Here is an 18,819-nt window from a genome sequence, read left to right as displayed (position 1 = left end):
GCAAGTGCTATTTCCCTAGTACCTACTTTTAATGGTTAAACAGTTATGGATTTGATATACCTTTAAAGCGGTTTACATTTATTATGTGCAGGTACTCTGTCCTTGGTGGACTCGCAATCTGTTTTTTGTACCCGAGGTGACTTACCCAGGATCACAAGGAGCTACAGTGGGAATCGAATCCAGGTCCCCAGGTTCTAGGCCCACTGCACTAACTGTTGGGCTACTCCTCCACTATGTGTACAAAAACACTGGCCAGTTTTATAAATACTTAATTGAGTGTGTAAAATGCTGTTCTACATGGCCAAGTCACAACACACATACCTTTACCCGAACTCAAAGGAAGAATTCCCAAAGACAGGGATTGAAACTACTGACTTTATCTTGTATGTTCACAAGTATGTGCTTTGTTTTGGTGAGAAAAAGTGCCACAGAAAAAGGAGATGGAAGTATCTGTATAAAAAACTGATGCAAAGTCCAAGGATTTTGTTGCAATGCAGACAGTGTGGAAATCATCCTCTCTCAGGCACTATGTAAGAGAGAAACCGCTACAGCAATGCCTCAAGACATCACTGAAACTTCCCTTTAGTTCAACCGCACAGTTCAGTGCCGTTTACAGATACGTTTGGTGCTGGGATCTGCACCCAATATCAGCCACGAGGATTTACACCAAGTAAAACCTGGTGCAAATTCATATGCCTAAATTACGTGCGGATCTCACTTAGTGCCCCTTTACTAAATGGTGGTAAGCCCATCGCAAGCTTACTGTGCGGAGATTGGCACTGCTGGCGGTAGTTTCACCCTCAGCATGTGGCATTTCCAGCACTAGCAGAAATATTAAAAAAAATAATATTTCCGCAGGCGTTAACACAGCAGTAATCGGGCAGCGCCGCATGATACCCGGTTACCGCCGGGTTAGCGTGGGAGTCCTTACCACCAACTTCAGTGGGTGGCAGTTAAGTGCTCCAACCTGCATGGTCTCGTGGTAAGTGAAATCTTCCCGCATGGCCATTTCTTTTTTCAGCCTTTTTACCTGCTGCAGTAAAAAATAAAAAGGGCCTCAGTGCGCAGCAAAACTGCCCCTTCCGATAGAGCTGGGCTCCTTTTACTGCAGCTTGGTAAAAGGACCTCTTATTCTATAAAACTGTGTGTAAATTCTAGGAACACCCCCGATCCATCCATGCCCCTCCCATGGCCGTGTCCTCTTTTCGGATCTAATCCCGGTGCCTAAAAATGTGTGCACGTACATTTTAATTGATGCCAATTAGTGCCGATAATAGGTTAGCATCCAATTATCGGTGCTACTTGGCTTGTTATTCAATTAAATTGTGTGTGGAAATTGGGCATGCGCCCAAATTTCCATGTGCAATTTTGAGCACAATATATAGAATTAAACCAGTAATGTGCAGACTCCTGAGAATTGTACCTTTGGTGGGTGCTGAGACATTTTGGTTGTTTCCGATACAGCTGGATCTGATGAACAAAAGTCAAAGTCCTGTGAAAGAGCATCAAGAAGTGCAGAATCATCCTGGAGGAACAGGAAAAATGAGCAATGAAAAGCCCGAAAAATGTTTTAGAATCCTTGTTCACATTAAGGGCAATCTGATCCAGATTTAAAAGGGTTTGTCCAGATTATTAAATTTCCTCTCTATTTGCTTGTTAGATTTTGTTTAGGAAAACGTTGCCTGTCTTAAAAAAGAAGCAGTAGGGGCATTCCTAGGTGCAGTTTTGCTTTGGCCAATCAGCGCTGAAATTTAATATTGGCCAGCCAAAATTACTCCGATAACTCAGACAGTAGACCTAAGTTAACTGCACAGCTTTGCCTGGTTAACTTTAGACCAGAGGGTCAACCTGTGTAGAATTAAGCTGAATATCTGGATGAAGTTAACAGACAATATTGTCCAGCTAAATTTATCTAGACAAGATTGACTGAATATTGACCACAATGCAAAATCTTATTTACACATAAATATTAGACTACAGAAGCCTTAGACATTATAAAACTCTGCGTAGAGTTCAGTGTATTTTGAATGTCTTAAAATCAAAACGTTTACACCAGTAATACCAACCAGTATTAAATTGGCCAAGCAAAATTTGCAAACAATGAGAGACTGTGGCGTAAAACACACGATCAAGAATCCCTTATAGATTACCGTGATTGTTTGCAGGAGTACCAGCAGCTCACTATGGGCCGTTTACTAAGGTGCGCTAGCGTTTTTAGCGCATGCACAAAATTAGTGCATGTTAACTGTGTAGGCACCCATAGGAATATTGCGGGCGCATAGACAGTTAGCGCATGCTAAAAGCGCTAATGCGCCTCTAGCACGGCTTAGTAAACAGGGTCCTATGACAGGTAAGAAAGAATATTTTGATAATTTGATATCCCAGGCACCTAATGATGCTAAGGAATTGTTTTCAATAGTGAAGTAATCAGCAATCTCTATTAAAGGTAAGCCATATGGTGTTCTTACATGTCAGGATTTTGCTGCTTTGTTTTGATAAGAAAGTACAAACACTATCTCAGTCCTTGCAGGGCCTTTCCATCCCTCAATCTCTTTTAAGTGCTTCTTCTATTATTTGGATGGATACTTCATTGTCTATACCTAAGCAGATTAGAGAGATCTTGAAAGGGCTGAATATGAATCAATGTTCTTTAGATGTATGTTATTAAACTTTTGAAGATTGATTTAGCAGGTCCGATAAGTAATTTGGTTAATAAATCTTTGTCAGAAGCTATTGTTCCTGCCAACTTAAAAAATGCTTCAGTTTTTCCACTTATAAAAAATGAGAAAGGTGATTTGAATCAACCATCGATCTATTTCAATTTTGAAATTTCTGTCAAAACTTTTAGAAAAAGTAGTTTTAATCCAGTTATAAGATTTTTTTTTAGATTCAAATAATTGTTTGAATATGTTCCAATTTGGTTTCAGGCCCCGTTATTCTACCGAAATTCTTCTATTTGTATTTGATTCCTTAATTGCTAGATTTGACAGAGGTACTGAATATCTTATGGTCCCTCTAGGTTATCTTGGCTGCTTTTGATACTGTCCATCATGGTATCTTGATTGACCGTTTGAGATCTTTGGGAATAGGAAGCAATATGTATTGAGTTGGCTTAAATCATTCATTTCTCAAAGAAAATTTAGAGCAAGTGGAAGATCATTTTTCTGACTGGTATGAAATGTCATCTGGGGTTCCTCAAGGATCTGCGCTTTCTGCAATTCTCTTTAATATTTATGTTAGCCCAATATTCTGTTTTCGGTCTTGTTTAAACAGTGCTTTTTTTGTGCCGGTATGGTGGACCGGCACCTTTTTCTGAGGGCTGGCTCACCAACTTTCCGTTCTGCCCCCTGCAAACCTAATATTTACCGAAGTCACAGCGCAAACTGGCAGCAGTGAAAACAGCAAGAAGGCAGGCTCGCCTCCTTGTCGCTTCCCTGCCCTCTCTCAGCACAGCGTCCCACCCTCGCCGCTTCCCTGCCCTCTAAGCGTCCTGCCCTTGCAGAAAGGAAATTACATCAGAGGAAGGCGGGACGCTGAGAGGGCAGGGAAGCGGCGAGGGTGGGACGCTGTGCTGAGAGAGGGCAGGGAAGCGACAAGGAGGCGAGCCTGCCTGCTTGCTGTTTTCACTGCCGCCGGTTCAAACTGTGACTTCGGTAAATATTAGATTTGCAGAGGGCAGAACGGAAAGTTGGTGAGCTGAGGGCGGGAGGTGGAGATGGGGTTGGAATGATCTCAGGGGCAGGTGGAGGCTGGGCGAGTCACTGGACATGGAAGGGATGGGGAGGATAGAGAGGAGAAATGCTGGACATGGATGGATGAGAGGGAAGAGAGGAAGGACAGAAGATGCTTATGGATGGAGGGGAGGAAAGAACAGGAAGGAGATGCATACTGACAGAGATGAGGGAAAGGGAACAGAGGCGAAAAACTGCACATGGATGGAGAAAATAGGCAAAAACTGGATATACTCTATACCTCCCAGCTTTTACCTATGGATGTAGAGCAAGAAATGTAGAAGAAAGGAGGAAAGTAAAGAAATAAATGGAAAGTAATCCCTGGAAACGGAGTTAAGGGAACAGATACAGAGTAGCAGAATCAGAGACTGGGACCGACATGATCAGAAAAACAAAGTCACCAGACAACAAAGGTAGAAAAAAAAATCATTTTATTTTCATTTTAGTGTTTGGAAATTTGAGAATTTACATCTGTTATCTTATTTTGAACTGTGTATATTGGAGCTGTAACATCTTACAGAAATTATTTATAATGAAAAAATTCAAGTTATTTTTTTCTCCTATACTGGTATAATATTTTCAATGATGCCTGTTTATATGCGCCATGGCTGGTATAAAGGGTGTGGCATCATAGGGGCAGAGCCATAGGTGGTGGCCCAGCCCATAATCAGTACCAGTACCTTTTTTCCTACAAAAAAAAAAGCACTGTGTTTAGATGTCTAACTGTATGTTGATGGATTTGCAATTTTATTTTCTAATCACCACCACTGTAGAGAAGGCTTTTCAATCTTTGGGTGTTTGTCTTGCAGTCAATTAAGTCCTGCCTCTCAGCAAATAGATTTAAGTTAAATTTGTCTAAATTTTGTTTCTTTCTGGTAAAGCCTCCCCTTCAATAGTACCTGAGGCTTTTATGCTTGATGATTTAAGGATACCTATTGTTAACTGTCTGAAATACTTAGGTGTCTGGGTTGATTCTGCTCTGTCTATGACTGAGCAATTAAAATGCATGATTCAAAAAGATTTTTTCAAACTTAGAAAGTCCTTCATCCTAAGAATTATCTCCAAGTTTCCGGACTGTGGTTCAGGTTCAGACATCAGTTACTCCCTTATGAGATTACTGTAATGCTCTCTATTTAGAACTGCCTACCTATAAGCTGCGTGCTTTATAATCTGTCAAAATTCTGCAGCCCGACTTTTATCAAACCTTAATAGATTCGATCACACTACTCCAACTCTTCGAGAACTGCACTGGTTATCTATTGTCTGGAGGATCAGGTTTAAAGTTTTAACAATGATCCATAAAGTTCTGAATGATAATGGCCCACTGACTTTGGCTAGCTCTTTGAAAATCTATAAGCCTGTCAGATAATTAAGGTCTGGAGACAAATTCTTACTTGGAAGTCCCATCTTTCCGACAGCTCAGACTGGATGTTTATTGATCCTCTGTATTTTATATAGATGGCCTGTTCTATGGAATGCATTAGCTGAAGCTTTGTGTAAAATCTGCTCTATTGTTCAATTTAGAAAGCAATTGAAGGCATACATGTTTGCACAGGCTTTTGCTGCCATTGGATTCATGGTTTATTATATTTACCTGCTGTATAGATATTTTATTTTATATTTTGTGTCCAATTTTGTTTGGAGGTTTCTGTGCTACTTGTTAAGAATTTTATTATGTGTGTATATATATATATATATATATATATATATATATATATATATATATACATATTTTGGAAACCACCTAGAATTGTACGATAGTGTGGTCTAACTTTTTAAAATAAAATAAACATACCGTATTTTTCGGACTATAAGACGCACTTTTTTCCCCCAAAATTTGGGAGGAAAATGGGGGGGTGCGTCTTATAGTCCGAAGGTAGCGTTTTTGGACCTCCGTTGTGTACTTACAGGATTCCATGTTCCCTGGTGGTCTAGTGACGTCGGGGCAGGAAAGAGCCCCCTCTTTCCTGCCCATCGCGCTGCTCTCCGTGCTTCTCAATGCTTTCTGACGGTCTCGGCGGCCATTTTGAATATCGCCGAGACCATCAGAAAGCATTGAGAAGCACGGAGAGCAGCGCGATGGGCAGGAAAGAGGGGGCTCTTTCCTGCCCCGACGTCACTAGACCACCAGGGAACATGGAATCCTGTAAGTACACAACGGAGGTCCAAAACCCGGACAAGACGCACCGGAGCACCTAGGTTTTAGAGGAGGGAAAGAGGAAAATTTTTTTTTTCCTATTTCCCTCCTCTAAAACCTAGGTGCGTCTTATGGTCCGGTGCGTCTTATAGTCCGAAAAATACGGTATGTAAGACAAAGGGGGTCTTTTACTAAGCCACGGTAGTGTTTTTAGCCAGCAGTAGAAATCAGCTGCCGGTAAATGTAGAGATGCCCATTATATTCCTATGGGCATCTTGGCGTTTACCGCCAGCAGATTTTTACCGCTGGCTAAAAACACTACCGCAGCTTAGTAAAAGACCCCAAAAGTTTGTATATGAATTAAATCTCACTAGGCCAGCGGGCACTAGAAAACCATCACCAAGATGGCTACCTAAAATGCTTTTTTCCTCAACCCCTGGGACAAAAGTATATTAGAATGTTAGAGTTAGTGCAAATTAACATATGCAGGCCTTTATCACAGAAAACTATCTGCAGCAGGGGCGTAGCCAGACTTAGGCAAGAGGGGGGTCCAGAGCCCGAAGTGAGGGGGCACATTTTAGCCCCCCCCCCGGCACCACCAACACCCCCCCCAGCCATTGCCAACCCCGCTGCCGCCACCACCAACTCCCCCCCCCCCCATCGACGACCCTCTCAACCCCCCTCCTGCCGCCAACCCACCGTCGCCTACCTTTGCAGGTGGGAGACCCCAACCCCCGCCAGCCGAGGTCCTCTTCTTCTCGCAAAAGGCTTCCTTCTGTTTCTAAGGACGTCAGAAACAGAAGGAAGCCTTTTGCGAGAAGAAGAGGACCTCGGCTGACGAGGGGTTGGGGTCCCCCGCCAGCAAAGGCAGGCGACAGCGACGGCAGGAGGGGGGGGGGGTCGAGAGGGTCGTCGGCAGGGGGGATCCAGGGCCAAATCTACAGGGGCCCAGGCCCCCCTGGCCCCATGTAGCTACGCACTGCAGTACTTTGAAGAGTGTGAGGCAATGTACTTTAATGCTTCTTGAATACAGCGGCTGAGATTGGTTGCCGTAGAAAGACACTGAACCAAAGAAATTAGCAGATCCTAATCGGACAAATCTCATGGCTGTACTCGTAAAAAGCAATGAGGAAGCAGATGTTCAGATGCTGGTAGGCGGGACTGGAAAAATTCCTACAGGACAGATGAAGAAGAATGCAGCTGCTATAATAATTTTGCAGTAAAGAAAACTATTTATTTGAATTTGGCTCAGTACCCTTCTCCACCACCGCCAACTCCAGGCTCTGCCCTTTCTGCCTCGCCTCACCCCATGCTTGGAATAAACTCCCTGAGCCCATACGCCAGGCCCCCTTCCCTGCCCATCTTCAAATCCTTGCTCAAAGCCCACCTCTTCAATGTCGCCTTCGGCACCTAACCACTACACCTGTATTCAGGAAATCTTGACTGCCCCAACTTGACATTTCGTCCTTTAGATTGTAAGCTCCTTCGAGCAGGGACTGTCCTTCTTTGTTAAACTGTACAGCGCTGCGTAACCCTAGTAGCGCTCTAGAAATGTTAAGTAGTAGTAGATGCCGTTATAGACTTGGGAGGTATGTTTACTAAGGCACATTAACATTTTTAACACGCCTTTAAAGTTAAAGCGTGTTAAACGCTAATGCGCCTATACATTCCTATGGGCACATTAGCATTTAACGCGTGTACACCATTTATGCACATTAAAACCGCTAATGCGCCTATAGCGCACCTTAGTAAACATAGGTGTTGGTGCTCAGTGCACATCACCTTAACTAGAGGCACCTAAATTATCCCCTAGGCACCAAGAATAGGTACCTTGTACTCCTGTTCAGAGATTAAGTGGCCTGTATAAAGTTGTGCTAACTGAACTGTTAGCACAAACTTATACAGGCCACTTAATCTTTGAACTGTTTGGTAAAAAAAATTCTTCTCCCTCTCGCCCCTCCGTTTAATGGATTGTAATCTCCGTTTTTCCTTTGGCTCCCTTTGTAATGGGGTTGTGATGTTCTATCAATTGTACCTATTTCCTCTAGTGATGTATTTTTCCTTTTTTTGTAATTCTTTTTGTTAGAATGTATTTTCTGAGTTCAAGTTGAATGCTTAAACCCCCCCCCCTAGAAAATGTATAAATCTATAATAAAAAAATATATAAAAAATAGGTGGCTTTCTTGTCTCTCAGTCCAAGTGACAAAATTACCCCAGTAAAGCCTTGATAGACACATACTACCACATATTCTGAAGTGGGCTTTTTTTTTTTTTAACTTATACTGTCTGTACATCTGACCCCTAAAAAGCATTTTATCCAATGTTACCTTTGGTTTCTGAGGCTTCACCTCTTCTTTTGGTATCGGTTTTGCTGTATTCCCCTGAAAAACACCACAGATTTACACAGTGAATAAACACCCTGTTACAGAACTTCTTTTGTGCTGGTAATAACTCAACCTTTCTCTCTCCAAACTACACTTCAGGCTATGAACCTCCCATGCTGTTTAAAAAAAACATACTTTAGTCTTCCCAGTAAGACTTATCATGCACTCCGAGCAGTTGCATACTGAAGAGAACAGCAAACACACAATATACAATGCAGGAAATCTAATCTTATCTACCACATATTGCCATTCTGTGCCTCAAAAGAGAAGAGTTTTAGATGGCACAATTTTCAGTGTCGGTAATTTAACTTCTAGTTCTAGTATCCTTGGTCCTATCTTAATTCTGTAGATAACTAATTTTGGATTGGAAAACAGGATTTCTCTCCCATAATAAAACTCTTCCTCTCTATGATTCCCTAATGTGTCTGTACACACGAACCTTATTCTACCACAACATTACTGTATTTGTTCATACCGGAATTGGCGAATGCCTTTACGGTACTATGTAAGCCACATTGAGCCTGCAAAGATGTGGGAAAATGTGGGATACAAATTTAACACATAAATACTTTATCATCCAGAAGATGTCTGTACTCGGGTGGAATTGTGTCATCTCTTTCTCCCAGCTTGTCCACGTGTTTTGATTTAGATTTTTCCTGGAAAACACAACCAATTCTGATTAACTATTCATGTATTCTACACACTTAACTTTGATAATGCAGCTGACATGATATGATTTGCAAATAAAACCCTTATTGTAACACTTCTATTTATTTATTTTTTTCAGTTGGTTGCTTAAGTCCTACTTCCCCATGTTATTTGAATGTGCTAGCTTTGACCATACTCTAATAATTTTCATTGTGCCATTTGACATAGGAAATGCCTTCAGATGATACGTTTCACATCTCCGCACTAGGGCAAACTGAACTGCAACATGGTGAGAAAAACACATTTGCAATCGGCTCCCAGAGTAGGGAAACAAGGGCTTTCGGCATGTTTCAAAATTCAAAAAGCATTATTCATTTCAGTATGGCCGCATACCTTTCTCGGGAGCTGTCCAGCAGCGGCATACAATCTTAATACATCCCTAGGTTTACCAGCTATTCTTCAGGCGTCTCTAAAGATTACAGTCTACTGTCATTCCTGCAGCTATAGCACTGCACCCTAACCCATCACCATCACACCCTTACTTACTGCATTTTACTTCTCTGTGCACAAGCACAAGAGACAAGCCATCATGCAGGATGTTTCTTCTATGATGAATGTAGTCTCAGAATCCCATTTAGCCTTTTCTTTAGGGTGTGATGAAGTTACTCCATGTGCATCAGTTTAAGCTTAAATGTGAGTGCTAGTAGCATACAGCATGTATGGGATAGCTCTCAACACAAGAGAGCTCTCATACATTCATTATATTACTCAGCTTTTTGCTTCTGGTGGAATTTGCCCGTTGTCATGGTCATTTTGCTGTGCAATTTTTTTTCTTAAATCAACCTAAATACTGAATTTTTTATCCATCGGCATCTAAGTGGGATCTTTATTTGACTGCTAGGATAATCACGATAAACGTGTAAGTTTGCTGGCGAGATGAGAACTAGAAGATTGAAGGGGATTGCCTCATATTTTATTGTGGCTGTTTATAACATCTCACTCTATTTCTCTCTTTCAGAAGCCCATAACCACCAGCTGCATTGCTGCAGGGGTACCTCTTATAAGGCTTGTGCACTGGTTCACAATGGGTCTCTCAGAACACCCCAGAACAAGGTGCTCAGTGTACTTCCTTAGAATCTCTGCTACCTCGCTGAGCTAAGATGTATGTCTCTCAGATCTATCACGTAATAGTGCAGCAACTCTATTAACAAAAACAACTCTACAAGAATTGTTAACTAAGCCCAAAGTTGTAATCTAGATTGATATCATCAGAGGCTTCCACTAGCACACTAAAAAGTATCAGTTGATGAATTTACTTGCTCATGTTAAGTGTATGAAACAAAAAGAGATTCTACCTGTAATTTAGGTTCTGATGTTTCCTCCCAGATTTTATGGTTTTTCTTTGCCTTCTTTTTGGGAGGAGAGTCCTGATCCTCTCCTTCTTCCTGGTGGGGAGTAAGAGAAGTCCATCCACATCTTTCAGTGTCATTTTTTGAGGAAGCTGCCTGCTACAGTCTTTCCCCATAAAATGCCATGGATACTTCATCAGAGAGATTACGGAAGCCACGTGGAGCCAAATTTCTACCTTCCCTCCTCCGGAAACTGCTCTGCTTTCTTAAAGCAAGATTGCAAGTCCTCATCCTAAAAAGTAGTTTGGCCAATCCAAGCTGCTATGGATATCTTAGGAAACAGAACTGTTCTTGGATGGTAAGTCTGAACGGGAATTTCGTGGGAACATGCAAATTCTAGTAGATATATGGCTGTTACGGTTAAAAAGGTTTTAGCAAGAAAACAGAATATCTAACACAAGTTTGGCACAACTGAGATGAAACAATGCAAGGGAAGCTAAGAGAAGTTGACATAGAAGAGACTGAAAGAGGTTAATTCCATATGCAATGGGTACCTAACTGGTAGGCACTGTATTCTGAAAAGCAAAACAAATGCTTAAGCAGTTGATAGAGCCGTACAGTCTGCACTGATTTTCTATTAAGTGTGCATTTCTAAATTCACATATTAGTGGGATTATCAGAACTAACCCATGCAACTAGCTGATGCAAGAGCGTAACTTGATCAATAGTTGAGAATTGGAAGTCAAGAGTTTTATAACAAGAGATTCTTTTGTCCGACAATAAGAAGGTTCTGGGAAACTTTTCAGACTTTTTCTCTCTTTAACTCCAGAGCAGATTCTGCTATGATGAGAATGCGATGAGGTTTCATCACATGCTCCATCGTTATCAGAAATTAAGACAGCTGTTTAGGTCAGAGGAGAAATTTATATTAACAGTATTAACAGCGTGAAACGTTAGTGAAGATTTGTGATAGACCTACAGCTAAAAAACAAGAACCTTATGAGTTAATGATGCCACAAGCTTGAGATTCAAAAAGTAACAGTAAACCCACATGTTTTCAATAAGTACTTTCTTAGTAATCACAGAGTAAAATTATTTATACAAAATCTGGAAAAATAGTAATCATGGCACATCATGTAATTATTTTGTTGTCATTCCTACAGTGCCCTACACCAGAGCAATTTATAATGTATTGCATATAATTATAAGTTCCTTCCCCAAAGATCATATGGGACAATAGGAGATACAGCGAGTTGCCCCAGCTCACAGGGAGTACCAGTGGGTGAAGGACTTGAATTTATCTCCTAGCTTCTGACCATTTTTAGTCTTCTGGCATTCACCTGATTAAGGGGCCCTGTTACAAAGCCATGGTAGAGCTACTGAGGCAATGGCACGTGGCAAATCGGCCCTACCGCCGGGCTACCGCAGGAGCTGGGCTGTACTTCCGGTGTGTGCCATGCGTCATTTCCAGCGCTCGGAAATTTATTTTTATTTCTTTAGTGCTGGGGGCTTACCCATTGGGCAGCAGTAAGGGCTCCCCCAGGAAATGGCCGCGTGGCAAGTGCTTAACTTATCACACAGTCATTTCCTTTAAAAAAAAGGAAACACAACCTCCTTTTAGCTGCTGTGTTAAAAGGGGACCTTGGAGCGTGGCAAATCCACCACCGACACCACGGAAGAGCCTCTTATCACAGTTTGATAAATGGACCCCTAAGTTTTGCTCGTAAACCAAAAGTTTGCTCTCTGCTTGCCACTACTGTATGTGAATAGAAGCAATTCTGGTTTCTACCCAAGGTGCCTCATTTTAAAATATTTTAAAGTTGGACAGTTAGCTTTTGGGAAACTGTGTTTAATTCAATACAGGCAAAGAACGGAAGTGAAACTGTCTGATTTAGCAACTATACTCTGCTGCATGTCTGATTTCAAAGACTTTTCACAACCAAAATAAAATATAAAGTTGGATTTATTCATGGAAAGTAACTTTTGTCAGTTCCAAAAGCAGATCACTCCTTTGGTGGTTCTCTAGGGAATTCGGGTGTTATGTGCTATTTTCATGCTGGCAAAGCATTATAAGAGAAGCAAGGCATCGAAATGGCCCAAAAGACGGCAGATTATTGTATTGTATTACATAATTTAAATTCTGCTTTTATCAGTTAGGACGCAAAGCGGATTAAAGATAAGAACAATTTCACGTTAGAAGGAATCATTTCACAAATTACAATAAAATCAAATTATATCTCCAAATACATAACCAAGATGAGTTACAATCATTGTCTTGAGAAGAAATACGTTTTTAAGTGCCTTACGGAAAGAATGTACGATGAAATCCGACGAATCTGAACAGGGATTTCATTCCATATTTTAGCACTCCGATAACAGAATGAATGTTCCCAGATAGATCTAAACCTTACTTTTTTAATTGAGGGGAAATTTAAAGTTAATCTCAAAGCACTTCTCAAGTGTACTCTCTTAAAAGGAAAGTTACAAATGTTACTAAAGACATATTTGTTTGAATATGCCTGGGGATGATTTGTTTTATTTTGAATATTGTATAATTCAGTGTCTGTTACTGTTTTTATTATGTTGATTTGTGATCCGCCTAGTTGTAGGTGGACTAGAAAATTTTAAATAAATTAGCAGAACTATACCTGTTATAGAAGTGTTTCTGTGTGGATCTGAAAAGGGGGCACAATGATGGTAGGGGCATAGGCAGGTCAGGGGTATTTCCTTAAAATGCACGCAATGTTGCAGAATTCGAAGGGGGGGGGGAGATCCGTGCCCAACTTGTGCTCCAGGATTTACACCTGATTTCAATTGGTGTAAATGCTTGTGTCCAAAGCTGGGCACAGATTCTGGTGCTATGCACTATTCTATAAAGGACACCCTTTAAAGAATACCATTCAGTGCCATGTACAGAATCTAGCCCTCTGTGTCTAAGACACAGTGACAGAACCTTGAAATAAGCTAATGCAATTCTCCTATGCAGAATTCCTGGAGCCTAAAGTACTCTGAAGACAAGTAGGACTGGATTCTATATATCACGCCTAAAAAAATCTGCGCAGCAACGAAATGCGCCTAGGTACACTTTATAGAATAAGCCTACATTTCCACAAGGAAAAGAATGCACGGGCAGTTATGTCAAGTAAAACTTGGTGTAAATGCTGACACTTACATTTGGCCCGGACCGGGTGTATTCTATAACAATGCGCATAAATTTTAGGAATGCCCACGACCCACCCATTCCACGCCCACTCAACTATGAGACTTAGAATTTACTTGCAACACGTGTGCTTAGTTGTGTGCATAAATTTAATGCCAATTAGTCATTAATTGCTTGTTAATTGGCAATTATCAGTGCTGAATGGCTTGTTAACTAATTAACTTGGGTGGGTAAATCCAGAATATGACTGCAGTTGTGCTACATAGAACCCCGGGGGGTGGGGGGGTAATGTCTACAAGGACAGCCGATATCCTGCTTCAGTAAACACAATCTTTTCATTACACCCACCCTCCTCCCACAAAGATAACAATGACCAAATGGGTTTGGGGGGGGGGGGGGGGAGGACCCATGAGAATAACACACCAAAACAGAAAATACAAAAAAATAAACCTGTAATAAGGGCTGTGCCATTTTAATCATTACAAATAACTATGAATAAACCTTACATGAAGTCTAATACCCCAAATATGGACTTTGCATGTTAAAGACCTAAACCCAGCTCTGTAATTTAAGGCACTGAAACTAGACCAGAGTCCCTCCAAAGCAGTGACGGGAATGAAAAGTCATAGGCAAAAAAAAGCTTAGCTTTGCACCATCTGAAAAACACCTTGTGGACAGCATGCAAATTTTATAAAATGGTTTCAGCCTTTTTCAAGTGCCTTGAAAGCTAGAAATTTCTTCTAATTCTTTTTATTTACAATCCACCTTTGAGCCTGCATCTCATCTCCTAACCTCTCTCTCTTACCAGCAACTGCTGTCTGTCAGTCAGAAAGTGGCATCGGGGAAAGCTCTTGGAGACACCTGCCAGACACTTGCAGTAGCCCCAGCACTCATCTTATGCCTGACTGTACCGTCGCTATCCTTTCTCCTGTGTGCGTGGGTTAACAGATCCACAGAACAGCTGAAGTGCCACGTATGGTTTGGAGGAAGAAGTGGTATAAGCACAGCAACAGGAGGAAGGGGAACACTAGTGTTGCTGCCCTTGGGTGGATAAAAATGTCTTGCAGGAATAAACCAGTGTAATATATAATCCTTTAGTGCAAAAGAGAAGCTACACCGTTTCTTGGTAAATCTTAACCGTATCTGGAATGATCTTCCCCTGGAACTAAGACAAATTACTTCTTTGTCTAGTTTTAAGAAACAATTAAAGACTCATTTATTCTGCTAAGCCTTTTCCAATGATGTTTAATGAGATGGATTGTTCTGAATAATGTATTCATATTTATCATGTTTTGATTTTAAATGTTTGTATAATTATTATATTTGTTGACATTATTTTATCTTTTATCATTTTATATGTGTACTTTTGTAACCCGCTCAGATTATTATACATAATGCGGGATATGTGTGATAATTAAATAAATCTGCTCAGCAACCAGGAAGCAGTGCAACACTAATATCCCCACTAGTAATGAAGCAAGAGAAAACTAAAAGAAGAAAAAAAATACCTTTACTACATCTACCACGGGCTTGTTTTCATCCGGATCAGCCTCTCGTGTACCCAACGTCCCAGATAGGGTATCCAGTAAGTCATCGGGGATAGAAAAATCCTGTTGATGTGCACATATGTTATTTCCAATTAATGACTATTTTCATTACATAAGGTTTAACAGAGAGAGGGAGCAAAGCACAAATAAAAAGCCAAGAAAAAACAAAAAGCACCAGGGGCCTTCAAAAAAAAAAAAAAAGGGGGGTCAAGTCTTTAATCATATACTTTGATGAAACAATACTTGAATGGACCCGACACGGTCCGTGTTTCGGCGCACAGCGCCTGTGTCAGGGGTCTGATGCTAGGGTCCTCCTTGGGGTCAGCAACCAAGAAAAAGATGTAGGTGTTGTTTTAGACAAATATGCTGAAATCTTATGTCCAGTGGTAGCCAAAGTAGCAAACAGCATCTTTTATGTCACCTTCGCTGTGTTTGCCTGCTTAGACTATAAACCACCTTAAACTCCAGTTTAGGGATAGAAACAGCCCACTACTCCAGGCTCCTGATCAAAGCACACATAGTATTCAAACTGTGTACCATGCTATACCTAATCATTTTTGTTAATGCCCCAGCATACATGTCCAATCTGATTAATCTGCCACTGTGAAATACAAAAACAGAAGCAAGAAACTTCCTGACACTTCACTACCCAAAGTGTCAAAAACTCATATAAAGAAAAGTCAGTGTATGCAGTGGGGTTTCCAATACCAAAGTACTAAATGGTGGAACTCATTACCCAAAACCCCAAGCACCTGCACAAACATTTGTATACAACTCAAAATCCTGGAGATGATAATGGCATGTCCTAATACAAGTAACGAACATGTCCATGCCAATACAACTAAACAAACGTATCATCAAAATATTGTCTTCTTCTCAACCTTCTAATGTCTTCTTTTTAATCTTATAACCTTTTCCATCGTAAACCACATTTAAACAATTTTCTTCAGAAAATATCAATAAATAAATAAATAAATAAATAAATAAATAAATACAATTACAAGTAAATTAAATATAAACTTACTGCATCACAGGGTAATGGAGCTCCTGATTGCACAGCAGAGGCTGCAGAGCTGCAAATAACTTCTTCAGCATCCCCCGATTTCTTGTCATGCTTTGGAAATAAAAGCACATTTCAACTTACAGCTGAAACAATTTCACTCACTCATATGACACAATTTTTTCAAGACATTTCCAGTATAAATACAGCATGATAGGCAGGGAGCCTGGGTCCTGCTTGCTGAAAGGAGACCCAGGGAAGGTTCAAGCTGTGGGGCATGGTAGGCAATGAATGAAGCAGATGGGCAATCCAGGTTCTGCTCGAGCAAATGGAAAAGGAGGCAACAGAAGAGGCTGTAGGGAGGATAAGAGGGAGACTAGAGAAACATTGAAGGAGTAAAGACAGAAGGGATAGATAAGGCACCATGACAAGTTGACAAGTAAGAAGGGAAGAGTGTACCACACCATCCCCAATCACTCACAACCTGCCCACCTACTCACACACTCCAGGGTTGCCAGATAGCAAAAAAATCTCCCAGCTCAATCCCTGGCCCGCAAGGAACCCAAAATAGCCCAAGCTATCTGAGCAGCAGGGGTGGAGGTGGGGTGCCCCCATGGTCACTGCTGCAATAAGCTATGCTGCTGTGTAGCATGCTTGATCTCCTCCTCCGATCCCACATGGTCAATGCTTGCTGGCGCCAATGCCTCTTGCAGGGCTGATGATGAGTCATCTGCTGATGACCTCATCACCCACCTCACCCTCCTATTGGTTAAATTTGGAACTGGAATGAGGCTCAAGATGAAATCTGACCAAGAGGGTGAGCATTACAGACACAGCCGGAACCAACCGGCATGGACACTCAAAACCTACCCCGAACAGTCGCAATCCGAGACTGTGGAAAAGTGCCTACAAGAACTTTAAAAAGCTGCCCAACTCCGTAGGAAAACCATGGAGTTGGAACCCTGACCCACTCAGAGAAACAGACCTCACCTACTCTTTCTCCCACAAACTCCAACCCAGAGCCCCTACACAGATCTCATTTGCTATTGGAACTCTACCCACAATACAGCCCCTCCCAACACCTAAACACAGGCATCCCCACCCAGCTATCCTTAGTCCCCTTCATTATATAACAGGTCGCCTAAGGTTAGGTACCACTTTGCACCTATGTTATAGAATACTAGCACTTATGCATGTGATTGCTACAGGTATATGCATTAGAGCCAGCCATTCGCTTAGCGATATTCTATAACACAGGCACACAACACGCTTAGAATGTAATGCAAGGGGACATGTAAGCTATGCACTAAAGAGCTGCCTCTACATGTGAACATTTACACCTACTATTGGCATGACGTAAGTGGGCATGCCTAAATGCTGGCAAATGCCAACTTGCACTACTGTTCTACTTGGGTGCCCCCCAAAGCCCTTATAGAATTAGCAAAGCATGCTACATATAGACATCTAACTTTTGGTGCCCTTTACAGAATTACGTTCTATAGGTCCTGAACCCATTCTCCGCTATGTTCATCATTACACTCTGTATTTCCTGCATCCTCCCCAGTACAACTCGTACCATACCTCTACACAACAGCCCCACAACTCTCAGTGATGCTTCCCCATGTCCTGTAGCCCTCTTTCTCCCCCCTAGTGTCCTCTTGTATTATTGTTAACATACCCTGCACCCTGACCCCCCCCCCCTCCCAGTGCCTCTCTAGATGGGGGCTGTTGTGGGATTTCAAGCACTCGTGTTCTTGTTGGGAATGCCAATTTGCCAAGGGCTGGAGATGCAGGAGCTAGTGTGCAATGTCAGAGCCAGGCTGCAGGTGCTGGATGTGACATGCGAGTGGGATGTAACCAAGAGGCAATGTGGAACTGAACCAGAGCAGGAGGATGGAAGGAGAGAGCAATGCAGCCTGGCTCTGGTGTGGGAGAGGGGGGTGAGTTTTACTTGTATTGACCAATGGAAATGGAGTGGAGGAGTGGCCTAGTGGTTAGGGTGGTGGACTTTGGTCCTGAGGAACTGAGTTCGATTCCCACTTCAGGCACAGGCAGCTCCTTGTGACCCTGGGCAAGTCACTTAACCCTCCATTGCCCCATGTAAGCCGCATTGAGCCTGCCATGAGTGGGAAAGCGCGGGGTACAAATGTAACAAAAAAAAAATACACATGTGAAATGCTTCTAGCATGCTCTTTTCAACTTATTTCTTTGAGAATCAGCTCTGAGCTAACTCTACAAAAGGATAAACTATTGTCTTGTGAATGTTTCTTTGAACATAAAACTGAGTTAACTGCTGGCGTTTCTGCAGGTTCCTCAGTGCAAAACCTGAGGCATGTCATTTGAGCCTTTTGCTGAAGTCAATGATAAATTTAGAATCTCACTGGTCAATATTCAAACACCATGGTCAGTGTTGTTTTTAAGGGCTGGCTGCAGTGTTTATTCTGTATAGCAAGTGGCACTGAATATACACCACTAGCTACAGAGGTTACTGAATGTGGCAAAACTGATGCTGGTGGTCAGCTGGAAAAGGGTGGGACCACCCTGTATACACACCTGGAAAGTTAGATTGAGCTAATTTATAGAATGGAGAAACTCACTACTATGTGACGAAATTATATTGCTCGGTAGAAGAAAATCTGGGAGTCTTTAAAGAACTTTCAATTAATTTAGAGCCTCTTTATCAAACTGCGCTTGCGGTCCCTGGTGTGACATTCTGAATGGGCTTTGTCAGCATTGCCACACTGGGAACCGCTAGCGCAGTTTGGTAAAAGAGGCCCTAAGCTTTCGCCTTTTTGTTAATGCCCGACTCTTCATCAAGCCAGCATGTATTAGCTGATAAAAGTTCTATATATTTGCTTATATA

The 18,819-nt window shown here is 41.7% G+C and overlaps 1 protein-coding gene across 2 annotated transcripts in view; it reads right to left on the bottom strand.

Annotated features, from left to right (window-relative positions):
- The window catches only part of CAST (calpastatin), a 228,364-nt gene that overhangs the window by 10,125 nt on the left and 199,420 nt on the right, over nucleotides 1-18,819 (bottom strand). For both annotated transcript variants that reach the window (XM_030193407.1, XM_030193408.1), the window contains 5 exons: nucleotides 15,981-16,070; nucleotides 14,918-15,019; nucleotides 8,822-8,908; nucleotides 8,196-8,249; nucleotides 1,424-1,525 (listed from right to left, as the gene is read on the bottom strand). In XM_030193407.1, the coding sequence (XP_030049267.1) occupies nucleotides 1,424-1,525; nucleotides 8,196-8,249; nucleotides 8,822-8,908; nucleotides 14,918-15,019; nucleotides 15,981-16,070 (435 nt within the window). The remainder of the gene's footprint in view (nucleotides 1-1,423; nucleotides 1,526-8,195; nucleotides 8,250-8,821; nucleotides 8,909-14,917; nucleotides 15,020-15,980; nucleotides 16,071-18,819) is intronic.

This window comes from Microcaecilia unicolor, chromosome 2, assembly GCF_901765095.1.
Source record: "Microcaecilia unicolor chromosome 2, aMicUni1.1, whole genome shotgun sequence".
In the NCBI taxonomy this organism is placed as follows: Eukaryota; Metazoa; Chordata; class Amphibia; order Gymnophiona; family Siphonopidae; genus Microcaecilia; species Microcaecilia unicolor.
Note: the sequence above shows the minus strand (reverse complement) of the source record. Positions and strands in the feature narration are given on the sequence as shown.